General features: G+C 34.4%; 2 protein-coding genes across 2 annotated transcripts; one reads left to right on the top strand and one right to left on the bottom strand.

Annotated features, from left to right (window-relative positions):
* The first annotated feature begins 7,866 nt into the window (after positions 1-7,866).
* On the top strand, positions 7,867-9,271 carry LOC130469792 (uncharacterized). Its single transcript, XM_056839272.1, has 4 exons — positions 7,867-8,030; positions 8,136-8,291; positions 8,372-8,546; positions 8,897-9,271. The coding sequence occupies exons 1-4, from the start codon at positions 7,867-7,869 to the stop codon at positions 9,269-9,271; spliced, it is 870 nt and encodes a 289-aa protein (XP_056695250.1).
* A 7,858-nt stretch (positions 9,272-17,129) lies between these two features.
* On the bottom strand, positions 17,130-21,294 carry LOC110778831 (uncharacterized). The gene is made up of 3 exons (XM_056839270.1): positions 21,236-21,294; positions 17,514-17,726; positions 17,130-17,430 (listed from the first exon to the last, which is right to left on the bottom strand). The coding sequence occupies exons 1-3, from the start codon at positions 21,292-21,294 to the stop codon at positions 17,130-17,132; spliced, it is 573 nt and encodes a 190-aa protein (XP_056695248.1).
* Between the last annotated feature and the right edge of the window lie 2,157 nt (positions 21,295-23,451).

Genomic DNA, 23,451 nt, shown 5'->3' with positions numbered 1-23,451 from the left:
CACTGAGTGCGTACGCAACATCCGGGCGTGTACATATCATAGCATACATTATTGAACCAATCAATGATGCATATGGAATCCCATTCATTCGTCTACGCTCATCAAGTGTTTTTGGGCACTGAGTCTTGCTTAGAGTCATTCCATGAGACATGGGTAGGTAGCCTCGCTTGGAGTCCGCCATCTTGAACCTATCAAGCACCTTATTGATATAAGTGCTTTGACTAAGTCCAATCATCTTTTTAGATCTATCTCTGTAAATCTTGATGCCCAATATGTACTGTGCTTCTCCTAGATCCTTCATCGAAAAACATTTCCCAAGCCAAATCTTGACAGAGTTCAACATAGGAATGTCATTTCCGATAAGCAATATGTCGTCGACATATAATACTAGGAAAGCAATTTTGCTCCCACTGACCTTCTTGTATACACAAGATTCGTCCGCGTTCTTGATGAAACCAAAGTCACTGACTGCTTCATCAAAACGTATATTCCAGCTCCTGGATGCCTGCTTCAATCCGTAGATTGATTTCTTTAGCTTGCATACCTTTTTAGCATTCTTTGGATCCTCAAAACCTTCAGGCTGTGTCATAAACACAGTTTCTGTTAAAACGCCGTTTAAGAAAGCAGTTTTGACATCCATCTGCCATATTTCGTAATCGTAATATGCAGCGATTGCTAATATTATTCGAATAGACTTTAGCATTGCAACTGGTGAAAAGGTTTCATCGTAATCCACACCGTGGACTTGCCTGTAACCTTTCGCAACCAATCTAGCTTTGAAAACTTCAAGTTTCCCATCCTTGTCCTTTTTCAGTTTGAAAACCCATTTGCTTCCAATGGCTTGGTAGCCATCTGGCAAATCGACCAAATCCCATACTTGGTTTTCAGACATGGAGTCTAATTCAGATTGCATGGCTTCTTGCCACTGCTTGGAGCTAGGGCTCGTCATAGCTTGCTTGTAAGTCGCAGGTTCATCACTTTCAAGTAATAGAACGTCATAGCTCTCGTTCGTCAAAATACCTAAGTACCTTTCCGGTTGAGATCTATATCTTTGCGATCTACGCGGGGTAACATTTCTAGATTGACCATGATTCTCACCAGATTCTTCTAAAGATCTCTGAGTTTCATCCTGAATGTCATCTTGAGCATTCTCTAGAGTTTGTTGTTCGACTCGAATTTCTTCGAGGTCTACTTTTCTCCCACTTGTCATTTTGGAAATGTGATCTTTCTCCAAAAAGACACCATCTCGAGCAACAAACACTTTGTTCTCAGATGTATTGTAGAAGTAATACCCCTTTGTTTCCTTTGGATAGCCCACAAGGATACATTTGTCAGATTTTGGATGAAGTTTGTCTGAAATTAATCGTTTGACGTATACTTCACATCCCCAAATCTTAAGAAAAGACACATTTGGAGGCTTTCCAAACCATAATTCGTATGGAGTCTTTTCGACAGCTTTAGACGGAGCTCTATTTATAGTGAGTGCAGCTGTATTTAGTGCATGTCCCCAAAATTCTAATGGAAGTTCGGCCTGACCCATCATTGACCTGACCATGTCTAGCAAGGTTCTGTTCCTCCGTTCTGACACACCGTTCCATTGTGGTGTTCCAGGAGGTGTCAATTCTGATAGAATTCCACATTCTTTCAGATGGTCATCAAATTCATAGCTCAGATATTCACCGCCTCTATCAGACCGCAGTGCCTTAATCTTCTTGCCTAATTGATTCTCTACTTCACTCTGAAATTCCTTGAATTTGTCAAAGGATTCAGACTTATGCTTCATTAGGTAGACATAACCATACCTACTGAAGTCATCAGTGAAAGTGATAAAGTAGCTGAAACCACCTCTAGCATTTGTACTCATTGGTCCACATACATCTGTATGGATTAAACCCAATAGTTCATTTGCTCTTTCTCCAACTTTAGAGAAAGGTTGCTTTGTCATTTTGCCAAGTAAACATGATTCGCATTTACCATAATCCTCTAAGTCAAATGGTTCTAGAATTCCTTCCCTTTGAAGTCTTTCTAAGCGTTTCAAGTTTATATGGCCTAATCGACAATGCCACAGATAGGTGAGATCTGAATCATCCTTTTTGGCCTTTTTGGTATTTATGTTATATACTTGTTTGTCGTGATCTAATAAATAAAGTCCATTGACTAATCTAGCAGATCCATAAAACATCTCTTTAAAATAAAACGAACAACTATTGTCTTTTATTATAAAGGAAAATCCCTTAGCATCTAAGCAAGAAACTGAAATGATGTTTTTAGTAAGACTTGGAACATGGAAACATTCTTCCAGTTCCAAAACTAGCCCGGAGGGCAACGACAAATAGTAAGTTCCTACAGCTAATGCAGCAATCCGTGCTCCATTTCCCACTCGTAGGTCGACTTCTCCCTTGCTTAACTTTCTACTTCTTCTTAGTCCCTGTGGATTGGAACATAAGTGTGAGCCACAACCTGTATCTAATACCCAAGAAGTTGAATTAGCAAGTATACAGTCTATAACGAAAATACCTGAAGATGGAACGACTGTTCCGTTCTTCTGATCTTCCTTTAGCTTTGGACATTCTCTTTTGTAATGGCCTATTCCATCACAATAAAGACAGCTTGATGTGGACTTGTCCTGCTTTGATTTAGCATTGCCCTTGGACTTTCCACCTTTCTTGAATGGTCTCTTTCTAGCCTTGAGTAAATCTTTGGCTTCACAGTCCAGTACTATTTCAGCCTTTCTGACAAGGTGAATAAATTCTGCAACTGTTTCTTCTCTTGGTTCACTTAGGTATTGTTGCTTGAAGCGACCAAACCCACTGTGTAGTGAATTGAGCAAGACAGAGACTGCCATCCTTTCGCTTATTGGTGTTCCTAGTAGACTTAGGCGATCAAAATATGAACACATAAGATCCACATGGAACCTCAGTGGGACGCCTACCCTCTGTTTAGTGCGAAGGAGCTGAACATGTGTTTCTTGGACCTCCATCCTATAACACCTGTTGGGAGAACTAACCTTTAGCCCAGACATTGATTCAATCAACTCATGGACGTTCAGGTCCCTGTCCTCCGTACTTCCACGACAGATATCCCTCAGATTCTTGATGAGCGTAAAAGGTTCATAGGCTACAAACCTTCTAGCCCAATCATCAGGGATATTGTTCAGCATGAGACTCATAACCTTTTTGAGATCCGCATCCCAGGCGTAAAATCTCTCAGGGGTCATGTCTCTGGCATAGTAGCTTGGCATGGGATGTGATAGTACATACTCAAGTCCATTGAGTTTGACTATTTCAACTAGCTTAGCTTCCCATTCAAGAAAATTTGTCAGGTTCAGCTTGACCATAAGCTCAGAACCCATGATGATGTTTTGATTGTTGTTTGCCATATTAAAACTACAATTGAAAAGAATAAACAAATAAATAACCATTCACAGTTTCTCTTAATAAACTTAAATTCTAGCATACATGCATAATTCAATGTTTATTAAGCATTTTATTCAAGTTATGTGTTCCGGCAGGTGTGAATAAAATGATTCCAAGATCCTAAAATCATTGAAGAACTAAGCACAGTTTGTCGACTTAATCCTAGAACATCTTAGGTAAGCAAAAGCCTTTTGCTAATAGTCTAGAAACTATTCTTGGTTGATAGGTACGTCTAAGAACTTATTAGGTAAACCTATCGAATTTGCCACGACATAAAAGGACTCCTTACTTATATCGTTGAGTTTCACCAAAACTAACATGTACTCACAATTATTTGTGTACCTTGCCCCTTTAGGACCAATAAGTAACACCTCGCTGAGCGAAAACTATTACTAGATTGATGTAAAGGATATCCAAGCAAGTGTATATTTTGGCATGGCACCTTTTAACTCAATTTTTAAGTTTGGAACTTAAGGCTCTTACTATGTTGGTTAGATTTTAAGTGAACTAAAAATCCTTAATCATGCAACATAATCAAGCTTTTGATCTCATGCATTTTAAGACATATTTAAAGCAATAAATAACTTAAAACATGCATAAGATATTTGTGATCTAGTATGGCCCGACTTCATCTTGAAGCTTTGACTTCAAAGTCCGTCTTGAAAATCTCCGTGGGAGGCACCATTTTCTTCAAATAGGATAAGCTATAACTAATTACAACTATTTGATGGTACGCAGACCATATTTGAATTGAAAAATAACTTTGGTACTTTAGACCAATTACATTCAAATTAATGGTACGCAGACCATATTTTCTATCCTATTTGGGCCATACTAGTCACTTCATAACCTGCAAAACAGTACATATACAATATATACCATTCACCCATTCATTATCATGAATGGCCCACATAGCTGGTTAGTAAAACACATTATGCATCACGTAAACATTTGCAGCAATTAATCAAGGGCACCAATAATCTACCAATTATTCAGTCCTTATTAATTCTAATCAAGTTGTTTTAACCTTAAGGATTTGTAGACCTAATCAAGAGTTTATGACTAAAAAGCGCTCCCACTTAAACCAATAAATTCATATGCTTTACCAATTTTAAACATAAAAATGTATTTCTAGTCCAACCGGAAACATACAAATTTAATTAAAATTTAAAGCTCATATCAATTTATAATTGAATCCAAAAATTTAATTTAATTTCAGTCGTATTTAAATTAATTCATGATTTTAATTTTAGTAAAATAATTAGAATAAATAACATTTATTATAATTATAATATTCAAAATTAAAATCCAAGAAAATAATTCAAATTATTAATTTTAAAATTAATTAAAATTACGTGAACTGAAATTTTCAAATTAAACATTCAAAACGATCTAATCGTAACGCAAACACCCTACGCGTTGCACGCCCATGGACCGTACGCATACAGCCATTGCTGGCCATGTGCGCGCAGCCCATGCGCTCGTCGCATAGTTGCTGCTTCCCTATCGCAAGCCTCCGCATACATTGTGCTCGCTGCGCGCGCCAGCGCTCATCGCACGCGAGCTATCGCTCGCAGTGCGCGCGCGCGACATCGCTCGCTGGGCGCGCGACATCGCTCGCTGGGCGCGCGACATCGCTCGCTGGGCGCGCGACATCGCTCGCTGGGCGCGCGACATCGCTCGCTGGCGCGAGCCATCGCTCGCTGGCGCGCGACATCGCTCGCTGGGCGCGCGACATCGCGCGCTGTGCGCGCGAGTGATGCTGGGCGCAGCGCTCGTGGCACGCGAGCTTGCGCTCGCTGCGCGCGAGGCTGCGCGCTTTTGTGCGAGGCAGCGCGCGCTGTGGCGCAGCTCGCTTGCTGCCCACACGCGACTGCCTTGGCTCGCCCTTCGCCCATGCCCATTCGTTCATTGCTCGTGGCACACGACACAAGGCAGGGCTGCTGCCTTGTGCTCGTGCACTACGCCCTTGCTCATTGCATTCGTGCCGCACGGGCGACGAGCTCCCTTGCTCGTCGTCGCATGCCCGCATTATACAACACCCCTTAAGGGTTACACGAAGCGTCCATTGCTTCGTGCGTGCAAGTTATATGAACGAATCGCATAAAAATTTAAAATTTATATTTAAAATTAATGACAAATTAATAAATATTATTAATTTCATAATTTTAGGGCGAAAAAATCGAAAATTTATTATCCAATTGATTTCCGATTGTTATGGATTCAAGTCTAGGTCATAAAAATTTAAAATTTATCGTAAATTTACAATTTTTATGGTGGTTTTTAATCATAGGTTTCTAATTAAATTACAATTAATTATGAAAATCAAATTAATTCTAAATTATTCTAATTTTCAACAAATTAATCATAATTACAAATTAGATTGCATAATTAACAAGACTAGGCATTCAAACTTGTTAAACATATGCAGTAGGTCAATAAAAAATTCAAGATTTATCAACAAGAATCGCAAATATTTAATTTAACATCTTAAATTTACGAAATTTTGCATTCGAAAAACTAAAACCTTCGAAAAGTCATAGTTAGGCTTCGAATTTGAGAATTCTGGGTTCGGCAGAAAAATACTATTTTTGTCAAAATTTTAGAATGCCTTTTACATGCGGAATTGACACAAAAATCACTCAATTCGGATGAGTAACGAAGAAACTGCCGAAAAACTGCGTACGTATAATTAAATAAACGCAATTTGCAATTAATTAACAATTACGAAAATTAATCACCCCTTTTAATTCATGCAAATTTGTAATATTTAACCATGTTCATGCAATTTAGATTATGAAAATAATAAGGGGCTCGTGATACCACTGTTAGGTTATGATACATATGACATTACATAGATCATGCGGAAACAACCATTAACCCAGGACAACATATTATTTACACATAATCATATAGCATAATTTAGATGCATACTCTTTGTTGCGTGCCCTCCCTAGCTGCGCCCGAACCGAACAAGAACAAGTCTTTAGGACTCCAAGTGTCGTCCCTCCGTAGATAGTCCACAGCACGTCCGGATCCGCCTTAAGATTGACCAACTAGAATCGCCCTTAAGGTACTAGAAAATTTCGGCACTTTATGAGCAAGATGTGTGTTTTAATTTTCTCTCAAAAACTCACTTTTGAATACTTTGAAACTTGTGTATAAATTATGACCCCTAGGCCTTTATTTATAGAGTTATGGAAAAGGAATCGTAATCCTAGTAGGATACGAATTAATTGAAATTAGAATCCTACATGAATTCTATTTAATTAATTTATCCAATTAGGAATAGAAATTTAATCATACACTGACTCTTGTAGATTTAGGAATCACGCATGAGCACAAACTCATACACACACGGCAGCCACAAGGGCTGCCCATGCGCGTGCGAGCAGCAGCCCACGCAGCGCGGCCCACGCAACGGTGGCCTTGGCGCGCGCTGGGCCTGCCTTGTGGTAGGCCTGGGCGCTGCCTTGGCTGGTCTTGTGGCGCGCGCGTGCTTGCTGGGCGATGGCCCGGCTTCGTGCTGGGCCTTCGTCCGGCAGGCCTCGTCCGATGCTAATTCGTACGATACGCTTCCGATTAAATTTCCAGTTCCGGAATTTATTTCCGATACGAACAATATTTAATATTTCCGATTCCGGAATTAATTTCCGTTTCGAACAAATATTTAATATTTCCGTTTCCGGAATTATTTTCCGATTCCGGTAATATTTCCGATTCTGACAATATTTCCGTTTCCGGCAATATTTCCGATTCTGGTAATATTTCCATTTCCAATAATATTTTCCGATACGTACCATGTTTCCGTTTCCGGCAACATCTACGACTTGGATAATATTCATATTTCCGATACGATCCATATTTCCGTTTCCGGCCATATCATCGTTTCCGGAGTATTCATTTCTTGCCTGTGACGATCTTAGCTCCCACTGAAACCAAGATCCGTCGGTTCCGAATATTCATAGATGGAGTATTTAATGCCATTAAATACTTGATCCGTTTACGTACTATTTGTGTGACCCTACGGGTTCAGTCAAGAGTAAGCTGTGGATTAATATCATTAATTCCACTTGAACTGAAGCGGCCTCTAGCTAGGCATTCAGCTCACTTGATCTCACTGAATTATTAACTTGTTAATTAATACTGAACCGCATTTATTAGACTTAACATAGAATGCATACTTGGACCAAGGGCATTATTTCCTTCAATAATTGCATATATCTATGTTTTAATTACTTGTATGTGTGTACGAATAAAGTCTGCAATATGTTGTAATTTTTTTTAGGAATGAATCGAAAAAGTTGAGCATATCAACTGGGAATAAAGAATCTGAAAAGCTGGAAGAAAACAGAACATAGCCTCAAAAGGTAGATGTGCCCAGAACAATCAAGAAGAAAAAGAAAATGCCGAAGCAGAGCCAAAAAAAATAGAGGAAAATAAGGAAGAGATGAAAGTTGATTCATTGAAGTTGCCAACTGTTACAACTCATTCAAATGAGTTAGGAGCATCATCTTCGGGAACAAAATCTATTATTGAAGAAAACGAAGATGATGAGTTAGAAATTGCAATACAATTGGCCATTGTCAACTCATTGGAAAACATTGATTCAAAGTAAGTCAAATATCTAAAGTTTTAATCTAATTTTAATTTAAATATATTTTATTGATATAAAAATATAATTACATATCTAATAAATGTTTTAGGGATGGATCCAAGAAAGAAACACAAGGATGAAAAGTCAGATACAAAAGAAAACGAAGAAGTCCTTGTGGAAACTGATAATGAAGAAACAGATGATGAAGAAGCTGTTGATGATGATCATAAGCAACAGAATGAAAACATTGAGAGAGTAAAACCGAGATCAGCTCCAGGGTATGTTCTAAAAATAAACCATTATAGTTCAGTAAATTATTTAAATTATAAAAGTATAACTTTTATTCATAAATGAACAGGTGGGAGAATGTAAAGAAACCAACCAATTGCCCAATGGAGGAAAAGGATTCCGGGGAAGAGGAAGATGATGAAGAAGGTGATGAAAATGAAGAAACTGACGATGATGAAGATGAAAACAATGAGGATGAGAATGCTGAGAATAAATCTGAAAACCTCAATTCACCTTCTTGGCATGTTGGAAAAAATTACACTTTCTGCTGTAATAAAATACTTATTGTTCTAGTTTTATATAACATATTTTGCATGTTCTACTACTTTAGAAAATAGTAAAAAAAATAGAACACAAGAGTGATTAATTAGAACATGTGTACACTTAGTTAGAACATAAGAATGTTTAATTAGAACATGAGTAAACTTAATTTGAACATATCAAATATAATTAGAACACAAGACTGATTAATTAAAACATGTGTTAACTGAATTAGAACATAAAAGTAGTTTATTTGAATATGATTTAAGAATTTAGAACATAATAACACCTCATGTTCTAATATAAATTCTACTTCATTTTTACTGTTTAACAGGCAGAAGTTAATGAACAAGATGAAAACATTAACAGAGAAGAAATTGTTGCGTCTGCTCCAAGAAAAATGAAAAGACAAAGCGTGGAAGCAAAGACAAAGTTGCAACCAGTTCGACGAGTGGAAAAAATCATTGAATATGAAGCAGAAGATCCAATGGAAGAAGACGATGAAGAAACAGATGATGATATACTGATTAGTCAATTCAAAGTTGCAAGGACACAACCACCAAAGAAAAGAACAAAAAAGGAGAAGAATGCAACAACAAAAAAGGAAGTCGAAAAGGATAACAAAGCACTTGCAAAAAAGGAAAAGGGAGTGGTACAGAAGAAGGTAGCCAAGGCCTTGGGAACAAGAACACCAACTGAAGAAGCTTAAGAGTGCAAGAATCTGAGAAGGCTGCTGAAGAAGAGGAGGAAAAGAGAGAGATTGTAAAGGAGGCTAGAAAGAGAGTTGGGAGAAAATCCCGTAAAACAATAAAGAAAGAAGACTCTGAGATCGATGAAGATGATCAGGAAGATGAATGAAGATTTTGAAGTGGAAAAAGAAGAAGAACTGAGATCGATAAAGAAAGAAGACTCTGAGATCGATAAAGAAAGAAGACTTCTCTATTGTTCTACCCTTTCCAATTAATGTTCCAATTATGTATGCTTATGTTCTAACTTTTCAATATTTTATACTAATGTGTCTTTATTGTTCTATATTTTTAAATTAATAATCCAATTATATATGCTTGTGTTCTAAGTTTTAAATATTCATAATACTTATGTTTGTCTAATGTTCTAAACTTTCCAATGTGTGTTCTAATTAATTATGCATGTGTTTTAAATTTAACTATCTTAAAAACTAAAATAGAATTATATGTCCTAATTAGAAAATTTGAAATAAAATAATATATTAATATATTGTTTACGACATTGTAGGAATTTTTGGAAAACATTAGTACATTGGAAAAGACGCTTGCTTCCAATGTCAGTGAGATGTACAACATGCTAGACAAAGCGCAAGAAATGTTTAACGAGGCCGATACAACAGACAAAATGCACCGCCTAGTTGAAAACATTTTGAACAAGTACACCTCTAAGAAACAAAAGCTGAGCCAAAACAAAGATGAAGAAGAGAAAAAAACAAAACCCTGTCAATTCTAAGCCAGGATCAACATCTGTTTGACGAGCCTGGATTCATGGAGGAGTTGGATAACTTAATGGCAAATGCATGGAATATGTATTATGAGCAAATAGCTAATGAAAAGAAGATACAAAGCACTCCAAGAGATGCACAGATACAAGAAGTACTTGAAGAATCTAGAGGATTTCATTACTCCAAGGCCAGATATCCCAACTCCACGGTTCAGATTAAGAACCCCAAGCCTAGATCCTGAAATTCCTTCCGAGCCTGAAATCTTGAAGCCTGCCACTAAAATTGCATCAAGAGAAACACCAGAAGCCACTAGGATTGCAATTTAAAAATACACAAGCTTCACCTTACTATCTCCCTCGCCAATCAATCAAGAACAAAAAGCTGAAAATCCAGAGCATAACATTGTTACCCCAGCTTCTGAAAATTTAATGAAAATGGCAGATGCAGCAGCTGTGGAAAGCGAGAAAATTCTTACCGCTGGAGATCCAAAACAGAAGGGAAAGGAAAAGATGCAAGGGTAAAGTATTACTGTATTTTGGATGGGATTTTTGAAACATTATGTATTTTGAAAACAATATATTTATAAAAAATATTTTAAAGACTTTAAAATAACAAATTTCTTTCCAGTTGAAAATAAGAATTAACATGTTAGTTTGGAACATGAAACAGAATATTTGGAACATGTGCCTTAGAAATCCCGAATACATTTACATGACAAAGTTGCAACCAGTTCGACGAGTGGAAAAAATCATTGAATATGAAGCAGAAGATCCAATGGAAGAAGACGATGAAGAAACCGATGATGATATACTGATTAGTCAATTCAAAGTTGCAAGGACACAACCACCAAAGAAAAGAACAAAAAAGGAGAAGAATGCAACAACAAAAAAGGAAGTCGAAAAGGATAACAAAGCACTTGCAAAAAAGGAAAAGGGAGTGGTACAGAAGAAGGCAGCCAAGGCCTTGGGAACAAGAACACCAACTGAAGAAGCTTAAGAGTGCAAGAATCTGAGAAGGCTGCTGAAGAAGAGGAGGAAAAGAGAGAGATTGTAAAGGAAGCTAGAAAGAGAGTTGGGAGAAAATCCCGTAAAACAATAAAGAAATAAGACTCTGAGATCGATGAAGATGATCAGGAAGATGAATGAAGATTTTGAAGTGGAAAAAGAAGAAGAACAAGAAGAGGAAGAAAAGCCGTTGAACAAGAGAAAAAGACAACAATTACAGGTAAAATTTACAATATTAAAATTTAATGATACTAGAATACATAAAAAATGGTTGAAAAAAAAAAAAATTGGAACATGTTAAAAAAAAATTTGAACACAAGAAAGATTAATTCAAACATGTGTTCATTGAACTAGAACATAAAAAGATTAATTCGAACATGTGTACAATGACTTAGAACATATTAATAATAATTAGAACACATGCCTGATTAATTAAAACATGTGTAAGTTTAATTAGAACATAAGAGAAAATACTTAGATGATGATTTAAGAATTTAAAACAAAATAAGACCTTATGTTCTAATATATAAATGAACATAATTAAATTAGTTAAGATCCTATATTCTTATAATTTGTAATATGTGTACATGTTCTAAAATATGAATGGTATGTTCTATTCTTGCTCATCATATGTTCTATATATTTTTATTACAGATTGTTACAAAGGCAGACAGAGACAAGGGAAAATTAAGGAAAATCGAAGAGCATGATGATGATGATGATCTGGAGTTATTGGAGATTAATGAGGATGCAATGCCGATTGTTCCAAAGTAAAAGAAGAAGGTGGTATTGTATCAGAAAGTTCCACCAACCCAATTGATTGAACATATCAAGAAAATGTCTGACGAGCACAAGGAAGCTATCAGGAAAATTGGATTTGGGGGATTTCTGTGTCTCTGCATGGAAAATCATAATTCAGCATTGGCAGAATACATAGTTATGAGCTCTAATGTAGACCGACAATCAATCATTCTGCCAGGAAGTGGTGAATTTTTTGTCACACCAGAAGACGTTCATCAGGCGTACGGTGTACCATTGGGAGGGGAAGAAATTATGGAGCCACAAAATGAGGAAATCAGTGATAATTACATTGAGTTCTTATCAACATGGAGGAGAAGTTTTAACCTGAGGAAGGGGAGCCCAACAAACTTGCTACTAATTGCTAGAATAAAGGAGCTAATGAGTCGACCTGTTCATTTGGAACTTCATCATTGATGCAGTGAACTCCTGTATGAGATCAACCACAAACCCACAAATATACATCAGGTTCATGTACAGCTGTATGAACACAAACACGATTGCTAATCTGGATTGGAGCACGTTTGTGTACAAACATTGGAAGAAATATGTGTGTGAATGGAAAGCATGAACTTCTTTCTATACGGGACCTCTACCATTTCTCTTGGTAAAAAATTATGTTTCCTTTTTTTAATGTCGTTTTAAAAGTTACTTAATATGATGTATAAAAAATAAATATTGACATGATATGAATAGGTGTTGTACTTCGATCGATTACAAAGAGGAGGCCAACAAGTACCAAGAGAAATTCCACTTTTGTCGGTGTGGAATAGAGAAAGAATGACACAAAGAATTGCCATCGAGAAGACAAGAGGATTTCGACAAGGTGTAGTGCTGAATCACATAGGAGCTAGAGCAAATGTCCCGAGAAATGATGTGCCCAATCCTGAAATCCCAAAACCAACAGAAGCAACATATATGGCAGGAACTTCTTCAAATTAATAAACTGAAATGATGGTAAGAACATCATCAGATTTAATTAGCACACTTCTGTTATACTTTAGAACATGTTAAGACATACTTAAAACTCATACAAATGAATTTTATAACATGCGAAGAAAACATTGGAACATACATAAGAAGTCTGTAGAACATGTTAAAAAATCCAAAAACACAAAAACTAGAACATGTTAGTGAAGGGTTGAAACACATACAACATATGATTATTCTTATACTTCTCTATTGTTCTACCCTTTCCAATTAATGTTCCAATTATGTATGCTTATGTTCTAACTTTTCAATATTTTATACTAATGTGTCTTTATTGTTCTATATTTTTAAATTAATAATCCAATTATATATGCTTGTGTTCTAAGTTTTAAATATTCATAATACTTATGTTTGTCTAATGTTCTAAACTTTCCAATGTGTGTTCTAATTAATTATGCATGTGTTTTAAATTTGACTATCTTAAAAACTAAAATAGAATTATATGTCCTAATTAGAAAATTTGAAATAAAATAATATATTAATATATTGTTTACGACATTGTAGGAATTTTTGGAAAACATTAGTACATTGGAAAAGACGCTTGCTTCCAATGTCAGTGAGATGTACAACATGCTAGACAAAGCGCAAGAAATCTTTAACGAGGCCGATACAACAGACAAAATGCACCGCCTAGTTGAAAACATTTGGAACAAGTACACCTCTAAGAAACAAAAGCTGAGCCAAAACAAAGATGAAGAAGAGAAAAAAAACAAAACCCCATCAATTCTAAGCCAGGATCAACATCTGTTTGACGAGCCTGGATTCATGGAGGAGTTGGATAACTTAATGGCAAATGCATGGAATATGTATTATGAGCAAATAGCTAATGAAAAGAAGATACAAAGCACTCCAAGAGATGCACAGATACAAGAAGTACTTGAAGAATCTAGAGGATTTCATTACTCCAAGGCTAGATATCCCAACTCCACGGTTCAGATTAAGAACCCCAAGCCCAGATCCTGAAATTCCATCCGAGCCTGAAATCTTGAAGCCTGCCACTAAAATTGCATCAAGAGAAACACCAGAAGCCACTAGGATTGCAATTTAAAAATACACAAGCTTCACCTTACTATCTCCCTCGCCAATCAATCAAGAACAAAAAGCTGAAAATCCAGAGCATAACATTGTTACCCCAGCTTCTGAAAATTTAATGAAAATGGCAGATGTAGCAGCTGTGGAAAGCGAGAAAATTCTTACCGCTGGAGATCCAAAACAGAAGGGCAAGGAAAAGATGCAAGGGTAAAGTATTACTGTATTTTGGATGGGATTTTTTGAAACATTATGTATTTTGAAAACAATATATTTATAAAAAATATTTTAAAGACTTTAAAATAACAAATTTCTTTCCAGTTGAAAATAAGAATTAACATGTTAGTTTGGAACATGAAACAGAATATTTGAAACATGTGCCTTAGAAATTGGAACATAGATTCCTTTGTTTAAAAAAATTGTCTTTTAATAATAAATAAATACTATTGTGTTAAACAGGGACAAAGAAAATATCACTGAAACAAAAGTAGGAAGGGAAAAGAGGAATGTGGATAGACTTCCATTGAACTTAAGGTCTCCTTTCATGATTGAAAATGAAAGCAAATTCAAGAACATGGAAGAAAGTTATAGGAGGCTGGCAGAGTATGCGTTTGCTGAAGGAGATAAAATGTAAGTTTTAAAGTACATGTCTTTTTACGTTATTTAACATAATATTATAAACATTTCATCTATTTGTTATAATAATTAATCACAACTATCATATATAGGGAAACCATGTATTATGACAGCGTAAACACAATCAATAGACATGATATGCACACTCTTACAGATAAGGACCATGTGGTGAACAACAGTATTGATGCATATTCATATATCCTGAACAGCGAAAACAGAAGGAGTGTACAGAAAACAAACAGATTCTTTTTCCCCACACAAATTTACTTAAGTGTATTACTTTTAAATTTAATTAATGTTGTATGAATAACTTATCACCAATGAAATCTAACACTTAACTTAATTTTCCATCTTATACTGTGCTCGAACAAGTATTTCGATGCAAAGGATACGAAAGAAGCGAGGATGGAATTTCTGTTTACAAGGATGCAAAAAGATATGAAACATGCTTGAGTGGACAACTTAAAATATATCCAACTGGTAAGATGTAAACTTATACTTGATATTAATTCTTTAAAACATGATAGAGTAAGATTAGAACATAATGCATTTAAGATTAGAACTTGTTAAGGAGTGATTAGAACATGAACATATCCAACTGGTAAGATGTAAACTTATACTTGATATAAATTCTTTAAAACATGATAGAGTAAGATTAGAACATAATGAATTTAAGATTAGAACTTGTTAAGGAATGATTAGAACATGAACATAGAACCTGTTGGATTTATTTGAGTTTCAACTGTTGAATAATATAAACATAGAACATGGGACTAACATCTATTTTTTTAAACAACTATTCATGATTGTCGTAAATGGAGCACACTTCTACCTGCTTTGCGTGAATTTCTTGAACATCACACTTGATTTGATCGATAACAGACCGTTGCCAGCAAAGATTTCTTTTTTCAAGAAATATGGAAATGAACCGAAACAAATGGTAATACATCATATGATTCTTTCATTTTAATTGTAAAATATAATAAAAAAAAAAACAAATGCAATAAATGTTTTTTATTCTTATTCAGTTGAGAGGATTTTCCAAATTTTTCTGCCACATCGACAAGATTAAAACCACAGACTATGTGGATTCGTTCAAAACACGGACAATAAAAATGTCGTGGAGAAGCCTAAGCAACAAGAATGATTGTGGAGTGTTTTTGATGAGGCACATGGAGACATATGAGGCAGAAGATGCAGATCAATGGGATTGTGGACTTGAGAAAGACAATGTAAGTATTATTTGTTTCAATAAACTAGTTTAGAACATATGTGACACAAATTAAAACACAAGACACTCTGTTTTAGAACATGATACATAAAAAATAAAAAATAAAACAAAGAAGAACAAAAAACCACTAAATAACAGAAATAACAATGAACTAAGTTGGAAACATATTTTTCCCACAATATTGTACTTTTAAATCAAAAAAGATGTTTCTAATGTGTTTTTTTTTGTTAAATTTAGATTGAAACACTCCAATGACTAAGGGTAGAATATTGTGGGAAGATATTATCATCAAAGCTAAATGACGTGCATCATGAGATTTCAGTGAAGTCAAGGAGATGGAAGAAAGAAATGAGGATGGATTATATTAAATAGGATTAGAGTAGAACTTTCTTATATAAAACTCGGACTTAAATGGAGTTTTGGATTATAATTTCTGTGTGTTGCTGTTTTAATTTGAACCAAGGTTACGTATTCTAGATAATATTTGGAAAACATTATGTGTGTTGATTTCCGTGTGTTATTTTGGATAATATTTCCATGTGCTGATTTCTAAAATATTGATTTATCGTGGGTTCAATTCTATGCATGTTTATTTACTTTTAATTTACCATGTTTCAAAAGATAAATGGGCAAGTTCTAAAAATTGCAAGATATGTTCTAATACAAAATTCTGATACACAAAAGCATATTTTGAACACATAGTAGTCCTATGTAAAATAATATTGAAATATCAAAGTTAATTAGACATGTTCTAAAACACAATGGTTATGTTCTATAATGGCAAGAACATGTTCTAAGGGAAAAGAAGTCTACAAAATATACAAAGTTAAATCCTAATACCGAAGACGAACTTTAAACACACCATATTAAAAAAAACCAGAAATTCATATATTAAATGAATATTTCATAAAAAACGAATAAAAAACTTACAAGGTAATAAATGCACACTGTAAAATAACAATTGTGTTCTAAAAACAAATAAATTATAATATGCAATAAGTAAATAAAAAAAGATAAAGTATTTGTCCTCCAATGAAGTCAGTGAGTTTTCTAGCAACAACCTGGAAAAAAAAATCATTGACATTAATATTTAAAATAAGCAAAAAAAAAAAAAAACAGGGAAAAATATAGAACATACAGTACCTGAATATAGAACGCAGGGCCTCTCTTCTGGAACATTAGAATATAAAAGAACCAGAACATAGAAACCCCTGAAGAATCAAACACATGTTGAAATATTTTAAACACATTATTATATATTATAAAAAAAGTACAAAAAACAAACAGAAGACAACTAGAACATAAATACAAAAGATTAGAACACAAGGCAATATGTTTTGGAACATAATAAAATAAAAACTTAAACCAGGAAATACTTTTTTTTAAAAAGGCAATATTACTTACATTTTTACTTCTCTTTTTCGGGACAATTATGAATATCATGGTAACCCATCTTCTTACATCCTTTACACAACCTCTTCTTCTTCTGACTTTGTTCAACATCTTTTTTTTTATCACTCTTCAACCGTTTATCACTTCCACTACCATGAACATGAACCCCGGTCCCTTTGTTCTTTGAAACTTTAGGCAGTTTGATCAAAATTTTAGTAGGCACACTATCTCCAATAAGCAATTCAATATCTTGAGCTTTGCTAGAAACACTACCACTCGATCCATCAAATATCCTACTTTGGGATTCCAAATCTAACCTTAATGATCAAAGATTGTCCACAAGAGCACTAAGTGTCAATTCATTCCCTTGGCCAAACTCACACAAGAGAGAATTTCACACCACAAATCATTCAAAAATCTTTTCCTATCTACAGCTTGAACACATTGCTCCAACACATTCCCTTCTAAATCAAAAACCGGCTTCTTACATGCCATTATACTCCATCGATTAAGCACATAAGCCTCGGGAATTTTCTGAATAAGGTTTGCCTCCCAAACCCAAACTACATGCCTACAAGGAATCCCTTGCCTTTCAAATGACTTGCATAAACAACTAGTATCCAATGTTTCAACATTAAAAAGAACATCAAACTTGCGGACACGACAACCTTCTCCAATAGTATAAATTAATTTCCAATCAAACATGAAAAGACTTTAAATACTCATTTAAGTTCATTAGTTGAAAGCTGAGACCGAAGTTAGCCATTTTAGTCAAAATTTGTCCGATAATGAACTAACGAGGCTTAAATGTGCATAACTTCACCAAAATGGGTGAGAATGAGTTTTGAAACATAAAACTAAGTGTATAAAACATGGAAAGACTTTAAAATACTCATTTAAGTTCATTAGTTGAAAGTTGGGACCGAAATTAGCCATTTTAGTCAAAATGTGATCGATAATGAACTAACAAGGCTTAAATGTGCATAAATTCACCAAAATGGGTGAGAATGAGTCTTTGAAACATAAAACTAAGTGTATCAAACATGGAAAGACTTTAAAATACTCATTTAAGTTCATTAGTTGACAGTTGGGACCGAAATTAGCCATTTTAGTCAAAATGTGACCAATAATGAACTAACGTGGCTTAAATGTGCATAACTTTACCAAAATGGGTGAGAATGAGTTTTTGAAACATAAAACTAAGTGTATTAAACATGAAAATACTTTATAATACTCATTTAAGTTCATTAGTTGAAAGTTGGTACCGAAATTAGCCATTTTAGTCAAAATGTGACCGATAATGAACTAACGAGGCTTAAATGTCCATAACTTCACCAAAATGGGTGGGAATTAGTCTTTCAAGCATACAAATAAGTTTATAGAAAATGAAAAAACTTTGAAATACTCATTTAAGTTCATTAGTTGAAAGTTGGGACAGAAAATAGCCATTTTAGTCAAAATGTGACCGATAATGAACTAACGAGGCTTAAATGTGCATAACTTCACCAAAATGGGTGAGAATGAGTCTTTAAAACATAAAACTAAGTGTATTAAACATGGAAAAACTTTAAATTATCAATCAAGTTCATTAGTAGAAAGTTGGGATCGAAATTAGCCATTTTAGTCAAAATGTGACCGATAATGAACTAACGAGGCTTAAATGTGCATAACTTCACCAAAATGGGTGAAAATGAGTTTTTGAAACATAAAACTAAGTTTATTAAACATGAAAATATTTTAAATTACTCATTTAATTTAATTACTTGAAAGTTGGGACCGAAAATAGCCATTTTAGTCAAAATGTGACCGATAATGAGCTAACGAGGCTTAAATGTGCATAACTTCACCAAAATGGGTGAGAATGAGTCTTTAAAACATAAAACCAAGTGTATTAAACATGGAAAGCCTTTAAAATACTCATCTATGTTCATTAGTTGAAAGTTGTGACCGAAATTAGACATTTTAGTCAAAATGTGAACGATAATGATCAAACAAGGCTTAAATGTGCATAAATTCACCAAAATGAGTGAGAATGAGTCTTTGAAACATAAAACTAATTGTATTAAACATGGAAATACTTTAAAATACTCATTTAAGTTCATTAGTTGAAAGTTGGGACCGAAATTAGCCTTTTTTTTATCGACGCTTCTATGAAGGTCGTCGACCAACGACGACTAACTTCTTAAATTCAATCTAGACCGTTGATTGATTTCAATTAAATCTAACCGTTCACTTAATTTTACCCAGGTAAAGACTTGTCTGTTTGCATACATAGAATTAACTTGTTTATATTTTATATTAAGTGTCTCAACTTTTATATTGAATATGAGTCCTTAACCTTAACAAACGTTTAACTATCATCTTCTTTGACCCCATCATCTCCGATCATCATCATCTACGATTAGCTTTAAAAAAAAGAAAAAAAAAATTGTTCTCATGAAGAAAGAAAATTGTCCATCACATCATCATCTTCAGGGGAAAAATCCCATATTTTCGATTAACTTTAAAAAAATTGTTCATATTTTTCTTCATTCTATTCTTCTTCTTCTTCCTCAACCATTAATCCATCATCTTCTTCCTCAACCCTATCATCTCCATGTCAAAAATATGAGAGTTAATGGTTATAAAATTAATGTACGTTACAAATTCTTATAAATGGTTTTAGTATAATAAGGTTAGACGTTAGTTTTTCAAAATCTTCCATTAACGTGTTTTTAAAGAACTCAACTGATTTTGGTGATTATTCGTTAACTCTTTAATTATATAACTTAACTAAAAAAATAAATCTGATTTTTTAATATAATTTTTAAAAATAATATAAAATAACTTCAGTGTTTACGTTTTTGAAAATAAATAAATAAATAAGTAATGTTTTCTAATATTTTTTCCTTTTTTGACGGAAGGTAACATGAATTAAACCTAGAAATTAGGAAAGAATCCTATAATTAATAAATCTCCCTATAAAAACACTAACTTAACAATAACTAATTTTCTAGTTAGATAACTAAACTGAAAAAACAATATATGGGCGTTTTTCTAATAACGTTGTTTTTTTTTTTTTTTGAAAAACAGTAAAGAAAGGTTTTTTAAAAAGTTAATAAATAAATAATAACGTAAGATAAATTAAATCTAATTATTTTAATACAAATTTATAAAATAAAAATAAAATAACTCTAGTTTTTTTCGAAAAATAAATAACGTTTTAATAATAATTAAACAAATAACGCGTTTTTTTTAAAAAAAAATATAGCACAAATTTTTTCTTTTTGACGGAACAACTGTGAATAACACCTAGGAATTAGGAAAGAATCATATCACTAATGAATCTCCTTGAAAAAATGGACTTGATACTAACTAACTTTCTAATTAAATATCTAAATTGGAAAAGTAATATACGTATGTTTTTCTAATACCTTTTTTTATAAAAAATAAAATAACTTTTTTTAAAAGTTAAATAAATAAATAGTAATTTAAGGTTTTATTTTTGAAAACACGATAATCTAAGTTTTAGGTTAAAAAAATTTACGGCAAGTGTTTTTCTTTAAAGGGGGGAAAATACGATAATCAAGGACTTTTTATTTATAATACTTAAATCTAAGAATTAGGAAATAATCCTAACGTTATTAAATCATCCCAATTAACCATAACTACAATTTAGGAAAATTATCATTTTATATTTAAAATTTCTTCTTTAATGTTTTCTTTGTATTTTTGCCGGGACTTAAAACATATAACGTATCTAAATATTAAAATTATTTGGATTAATTTCATTTTTACTACGAAGTATATCGTCATATTTTATATTATTCATACGGAGTATATATTGTATCATTCATCATATATACGTCATTACTGTTTAGGTACAAGAATATTTCACATATATTCAATCAATATCTTCCAAAACAAACATAAAAAATTGACCACTCATGCCCAAAAAAAAGGACTCTTATGTTTAGTTTTTTTTAGGGAAAGAATCCTAATATATTTTTGGTGAATAACATATTAAGATCTGATTTGTTTGTGTCTTAATAATAGCTTACCAAAATAAGCCTGTCCGAAACATACTCTAAATATTTTGTCTTCAGAAAGAGAGAGAAACTCTAGAGAGAAGCGAGAGAAAACCTTGCCTTCTCCCCCAAGTTTCCCTTCGGTGCATGATCTCCATTGTGCACTGCTGCCATGGCAAGGAAGTCTGGGGGCAAAATGCAAGGTAGTAAGCATGGCAATGCAAAGCAGAAACCAAGAGGACCTTCATCTGATTCTCAGGCTCTTAGGACTCGATCGATTGAGGAGGTTTTAGGAGTCGAAGCACTGGATTTGACGATTGAAAATGAAATTCTCACCCCCAAATCTGGATTGAAACACTTGCAAGCTCGTTCTGAACTCAGGCATTCCTTCAATGAGTGGATGCAATCTGTTCACAGATCAGCTAACAAGGTGAATAATACTCCATCTAATGTTGACATTGGTACGATTTCCATTCCAATATTGCAACAATTTGATGAAGTAATGACTGAACATGCTGATAGTGTTGATGATGAATTTAGGCCACCTGATCCAATTGAAATGCATCCTGTTTCTAGCCCTGTACAGATTGATTTTAATGATATACAGGATGAGGTGGATTTTTGGAATTCTTCCATAATCTGCTATATTATTGGTGCTAATCCCCCAATACATGTTATGGAAGGGTTTATTAGGAGAATCTGGAAGAACTTTAATGCTGATAAGGTGGTGTTGGTGAAAAAGGGGATCTACTTAGTGAGATTTCTGACTATGGACATGAGAGACAAAGTCACTTCTGGCCATTTTTTCTTTGACAGCAAACCTATGATAGTGAAACCCTGGAGTGTTGATATGGATATGGAGAAGGAAGAGATCAAATCTGTCCCCATCTGGATTCAGTTGATTCTGAATTTTAAATATTGGGGTAAAAAATCTCTTTTCAAGATTGTGAGTCAGTTAGGCAAACCAATTAAGAGGGATGCAGCCACTGTGAGTAGGGATAAACTTCAGTATGCTAGGGTGTTGGTTGATATGCCAATCACACAAAAGCTTCCTGATCAAGTTTCATTTATGAATGAGCATAGTGAGCTGGTTCAGGTACCTATCACCTATGAGTGGAGACCAACTGTTTGTGATAATTGCAAACTAGTTGGACATTCAACCATTGAGTGTAGGAAGGGGAAAACTAAGAGAATATGGGTGCAGAAAAAACAACAAGTTCAGAATCACACAGAAGTGGTGGCACCAGAGGTGGATCAGGAGGGGTTTCAGAGAACTCTCAGGCCAATCAGGGTTAGACCTACCAATTTGGTTCCAACACCAGTTGTTAATTCTTTCCAAATGCTGAATGATGATGGTGGTCACAGTGCTTGCAGTACTGCTGAGTTGGATAGGGAAGATGACATTGAGGAGGGTAGCACAGGAAGAGGGAACTCTTCCAAATCTTATGGATAGGATATTATCTTGGAATGTTAGGTGTATCAACCTAGCTCAGAAACAGGATACTGTGAAGCATTTTCTTCATAAATATCATGTGGGGTTAGTTGGTCTCCTAGAGCATAAGGTTAAGCTTCCTAACTTAGGGAAGCTTTACCAAAGAGTTTTCCCAAATTGGTGTTTTTCTAGTAATGCAAGTTATCATAATGGTGGCAGAATTATTTTGGCTTGGAATCCAGGAAGCTTTTCTGTGAGTATCCAAGCAGCTTCTAGTCAGTTTATGCATTGCTTCATTCAACCAGTGAGTGGTATGCCTAGTTTTTTCTGTACTTTCATTTATGCTTTCAATGATAGCTCTAATAGAGAAGTGTTGTGGAAAGATTTGAAAGCTTTAAACACACAGGATGCTTGGATCTTGTGTGGAGATTTCAATTGTGTTATGAGTACTGATGAGAGAGTTGGCTCCCCTGTTAGGAATACTGAAATAGTGGATATGTGTGATTGTATGCATTTCTGTAGTATGGAAGATATTAAGAGTGTGGGTAATTTCTACACTTGGAACAATAAGCAGCATGGTGCAGCTAGAGTTTTTTCTAAAATTGATAGAATAATGGCTAATCCTAAGTGGTTAGGTGTTTATAGCTCAGCTGAAGTGTGTTTTATTAATGAGGGTTGTTTTGATCATTCCCCTGGATTGTTGACTGTCTATCCTAGGGATACAGGGGGGAAAAAGCCTTTTAAGTATTTTACAATGTGGAAATCTGCTCCTCATTTTCCGACTCTTATCCAAGCACAATGGAGTGGTACAGTTCAAGGGAGCAAGATGTTTGGTGTTGTTCACAAACTGAAGAAGGTGAAGTTGGTTCTCAAAGAGTTGAATAGAAAGGGATTCTCTG

Source organism: Spinacia oleracea, chromosome 3 (genome assembly GCF_020520425.1).
Source record: "Spinacia oleracea cultivar Varoflay chromosome 3, BTI_SOV_V1, whole genome shotgun sequence".
In the NCBI taxonomy this organism is placed as follows: Eukaryota; Viridiplantae; Streptophyta; class Magnoliopsida; order Caryophyllales; family Amaranthaceae; genus Spinacia; species Spinacia oleracea.
Note: the sequence above shows the minus strand (reverse complement) of the source record. Positions and strands in the feature narration are given on the sequence as shown.